This window comes from Neltuma alba, unplaced genomic scaffold (assembly GCF_004799145.2).
Source record: "Neltuma alba isolate B1F8T4 unplaced genomic scaffold, ASM479914v2 tig00002863_pilon, whole genome shotgun sequence".
Lineage (NCBI taxonomy): Eukaryota > Viridiplantae > Streptophyta > Magnoliopsida > Fabales > Fabaceae > Neltuma > Neltuma alba.
The window spans coordinates 591,135-595,368 of record NW_021633048.1 but is presented as its reverse complement, the minus strand read 5'-3'; the positions used below and the strand labels follow the sequence as shown (position 1 = coordinate 595,368).

The 4,234-nt window shown below is 36.5% G+C and overlaps 1 protein-coding gene across 1 annotated transcript; it reads left to right on the top strand.

Moving 5' to 3' along the window:
- LOC114739504 (L-type lectin-domain containing receptor kinase IV.1-like) lies at positions 1 to 1,968 on the top strand. Its single transcript, XM_028927562.1, has one exon. It carries the CDS (start codon positions 1 to 3, stop codon positions 1,966 to 1,968), a length of 1,968 nt encoding a protein of 655 aa, XP_028783395.1.
- The last annotated feature ends 2,266 nt before the right edge of the window (positions 1,969 to 4,234 follow it).

Below are 4,234 nucleotides of genomic sequence, written 5' to 3'. Positions count from 1 at the left end.
ATGGTGTTCCTTTTGTTGGGGGTGATGTCGCTGGCGATATCGCTAGTGAGTGGCGGAGATACAGGTTTCATCTTTCATGGATTCCAATCAGCTAATTTAAGCATGGATGGTCCTTCTTCTGTTTCCTCTAATGGCCTCCTCCAACTCACCAATAAAGCTAGGACTCAAAAGGGTCGTGCCTTTTACTCCAATCCAGTAGTTTTCACAAACACTTCTTCTTTCTCTACTACTTTTGTTTTCGCCATTAGACCTCAGTATCCAGCTCCAAGTGATCTTGGAATAATGGCTTTTGTGATTTCTCCAACAAAAGCATTTCCAGATGCTCTGCCCAGCCGGTACCTCGGTGTCTTCAATGTAGCCAACAATGGAAACCCCAATAACCATGTGCTTGCTGTAGAATTCTACGCCGTCAAGAACAATGAGTCTGGGGATATCAGTGATAACAGTTTGAATTCCAGAAACTCTACTCCGGCCGGATACTATGCAAATAGGTTTCAGTTTCAAAATTTGAGCCTTGCCAGTGGCCTGCCGATGCAGGTGTGGGTAGATTATGATGGGGGCAAGAGGCAAATTAGCGTCACCGTAGCTCCAATCCATGTTAACAAGCCCAAAACTCCATTGTTAAGATTGTCCCAAGATCTTTCTCAAATTCTAGCCAATGCCAATTATGTTGGATTCTCATCTTCCAATGGGCGGCTGACAGCTTTGCATTACATTCTTGGTTGGAGTTTCCAGCTCAATGGGGAGGCTCAAAACCTTGATGCCCGCAGACTCCCAAAACTCCCACCACATAGAGGAAACGAACAATCTCCAGTTGGGTTACCTCTCCTTTCACTTTGTCTAATTGTTCTTGTTAGTTTACCTATAGTTTATTGCATATGTTGGAAATGGAAGTTTTCTGAGATCGTAGAGGAGTGGGAGCAAGACTATGGTTCTCACAGGTTCAAATACAAAGATCTCTACATCGCCACAAAGGGATTCAGAGAGAAGGAGCTTATAGGTTGTGGTGGATTTGGAAAGGTGTACAAAGGAACAATGCCTGGTTCGAAAGTTGAGGTTGCCGTGAAGAAAGTATCCCATGAATCCCGACAAGGCATGAGGGAATTCATAGCAGAAATTGTGAGTATCGGTCGTCTGCGCCATCGAAACCTTGTATCTCTTTTGGGATATTGCAGGCGAAAAGGTGAGCTTCTTTTGGTTTATAATTTCATGCCAAATGGAAGCTTAGATAAGTACCTCCACAACCAACCCAAAGTGACACTAAATTGGATGCAAAGATTTAGAATCACCAAAGGGGTAGCTTCGGGATTATGCTATCTGCATGAAGAATGGGAGCACGTTGTGGTGCATAGAGATATAAAAGCAAGCAATGTATTGCTAGATTCAGAGTTCAATGCCAGGTTAGGAGATTTCGGTCTTGCAAGACTATATGACCATGGCAGTGATCCTCAAACTACAAAACATGTGGTTGGGACATGGGGTTATCTAGCACCAGAGCAGACAAGAACAAGGAGATTCACGACAAAGTCAGATGTTTTTGCTTTTGGGGCCTTTCTGCTTGAGGTTGTGTGTGGAAGAAAGCCCATAGAGCAAGTAAATGAAGATGAGTGTGTGATTTTAGTAGATTGGGTTTATGAGTTATGGAATAAGGGTGAGATTATTGAGGCAAAGGATCCAAATTTAGGAACAGAATATCCAGCAGAAGAGATAGAGTTGGTGCTGAAACTTGGACTGTTGTGTTCAAGTTGCCAACCAGTGAGTAGGCCAAGCATGCGTCGAGTTGTGCAATATCTAAATTGGGAAATGCCTTTGCCTGATTTGTCATCTTTAAGCTTATATTCTACTTCTCTAGGCTTATCATTTGGGAATTATGGCCTTTGTGATTCCACTGCCTCCGTTCCATCTCACGTTGATCAATCTTTCTCTCACTGTTCAGTAGCTGAATCATTGCTCTCTGGAGGTCGTTGATCACAAAGGCCATATGATCTGTTAGAACTTTGATTTGTAATGGAAGCCATGGATCAAGAACTGTGAAGACCCAAGGGATTCCTGTTACGCAGACCACAGCTTCTAGGTTGTATTATTTGTATTTTATTGTTTGCATTTTATGCATTTAAGAAACTTTGTGAATTCCATATAATTAAAAATAGCCCATGGTGAGTTTGTTCAATTACTAAATAAAATACTTCTTAGATTTATTTTAAAAAAACCATCAAAAAGCATGTTGGTAAAAGTAAATTATGATATTTATGACTTATTATCATATATCAATGTGATTTTTGGGTTAATACAAACTTTAGTTCTTCAAGTTTGCTCTCATTTGGTTTTAGTTTATCAGGTTTTAAACTATAGGTTTTGGTCTCTCAAGTTTCTTTTTATTTAAAGTATTAGTCTATGTAACCCAGTAAAAATTTGGAATATTTTATTTCTGAATAATCAAAATCTATGATTTAAAACTTAAAGACTAAAACCAAAATAATGAGAACAAATTTGAGAGACAAAAAATTATATTAACATGTGATTTTTATATAATACACGCACAAGAAGACACGTATATTAAATAAACTTGTTCAAAATTACATTCTTAATTAATAAATACAGATTTTGATTAAAAACAAGAGGGAATTACAATCAAGTCCCATAGAAGAAGTATAATTACCAAAAAGTGTCAATAACAATTTCAACAGCCTATAATGACAAGTCCTATAGTGAGAATGACAACCTTTAGGACTTGTTTTTTAATTATTTTTCTTGCTTGGGACTTCATTGTAATTCTCCCTAAAAACAATATGCAAAGAAGTTGCATATAAAATAGTAGGTATTTTCTGGGCAATGATCATAGAAGGCTGGACATTGACCCAAGCGAGAGTTAATGGGCCAATAAGATGATTTGAAATTGGCCCTCCATATAAATTTTTTTAAAAATTATTCTTATTATTGATAGCATACTTTAAGACAGTTTGCATTAAGGAGCAACTTTCAATACAAACGATTTAAGAAGATACACTAAGAAAACTAACACATATTTTAAGAAATAACTAATTTAACTAGTTTTATTAATCTACGTAAATTAATTAAGTAAATTATATATTAAGGATAAGAAGTAATATAATAAAAAGAATGATATACATACAATTCTTATATAGATTATATAGAAGTATAGAACTGGAGGAAGTACTACGTTACCCGTTCTTTTGTGACATCTTCTATCGAAAGTGATATGACTGCATGTGAGCGTGTGAATGAGAAGGAAGCTTCGATCAACTAATTAATTAATGGCCTCTTTCGATGGAATTGGATATCCCATTTCCTAATTAACCTTGACAATCCAACTGTCACGTTTTTATTTTATTTGTTGGGTTTCCCATATATATAAGAGAAATCCCTTCCCATTTCGATCGTGCACTTTCATTCATTCATTTTTTTCATCTCCCATTGGTCACCCCATTTCACATGCTTCCATGTGCCTCCATTTATGAAGCAGCCTCTTGGCTTATCGCAGGACTCGTTTACAAGTTGGCAAAAGTAATTTTTATTCGAACAAGTTTTTGCAAATCAAAATGGGAGTAAAAGTCAGCATTGAGTATATATATTTAATTAATACATAAAAATATATATAACTAAATCATAAGTGTTAATTTTTTTTAACTACATAATATTAGGAAAAATGACAAAAAAATTACTGTTGAAATTTGAAATGACAAAATGGGTATGCAAATAACTGAAATGACTAAATGGGCATGGGGTATCAATCTGAAATTTTGTTAATTCGGTAGAAAGACTAAAATACTCTGAACCTCTCTGAAGATATGAACTGGAAGAAAACAATAATATACCAGAAGAGAGAGAGAGAGCTGAGAAGACGAAGCTAGAGCAAGGGTCGAAATCTGAAAAGAGGGAAAAGGTAAGCAATTTTTCCGTTAAAACGCTAGTATCACCCGATTTCTTGACTCGCTTTGTTGCTGCATGCTCGAATGGGAATGGGTCTGTGAGTGTAGAGGGTTTGGATGAAGAATTTGACCAGGACAAGGAGTGACGCGTCGAAAATGGAAAAATGGTGACAAACAGTAAGCATGAAGTGGTCAGTGTTGTTAAATTCATTAGTGAAATTGTAAAATCCTATATTTAAGTTGTCAATGGAGTAAGTGGGTGTGTGTGTGTGTTTTGGGTGTTTCGAAAGATAAATGAAATTGATTATTGGGGAACTAAAATATTGATTTATGCTTCTTTGTTG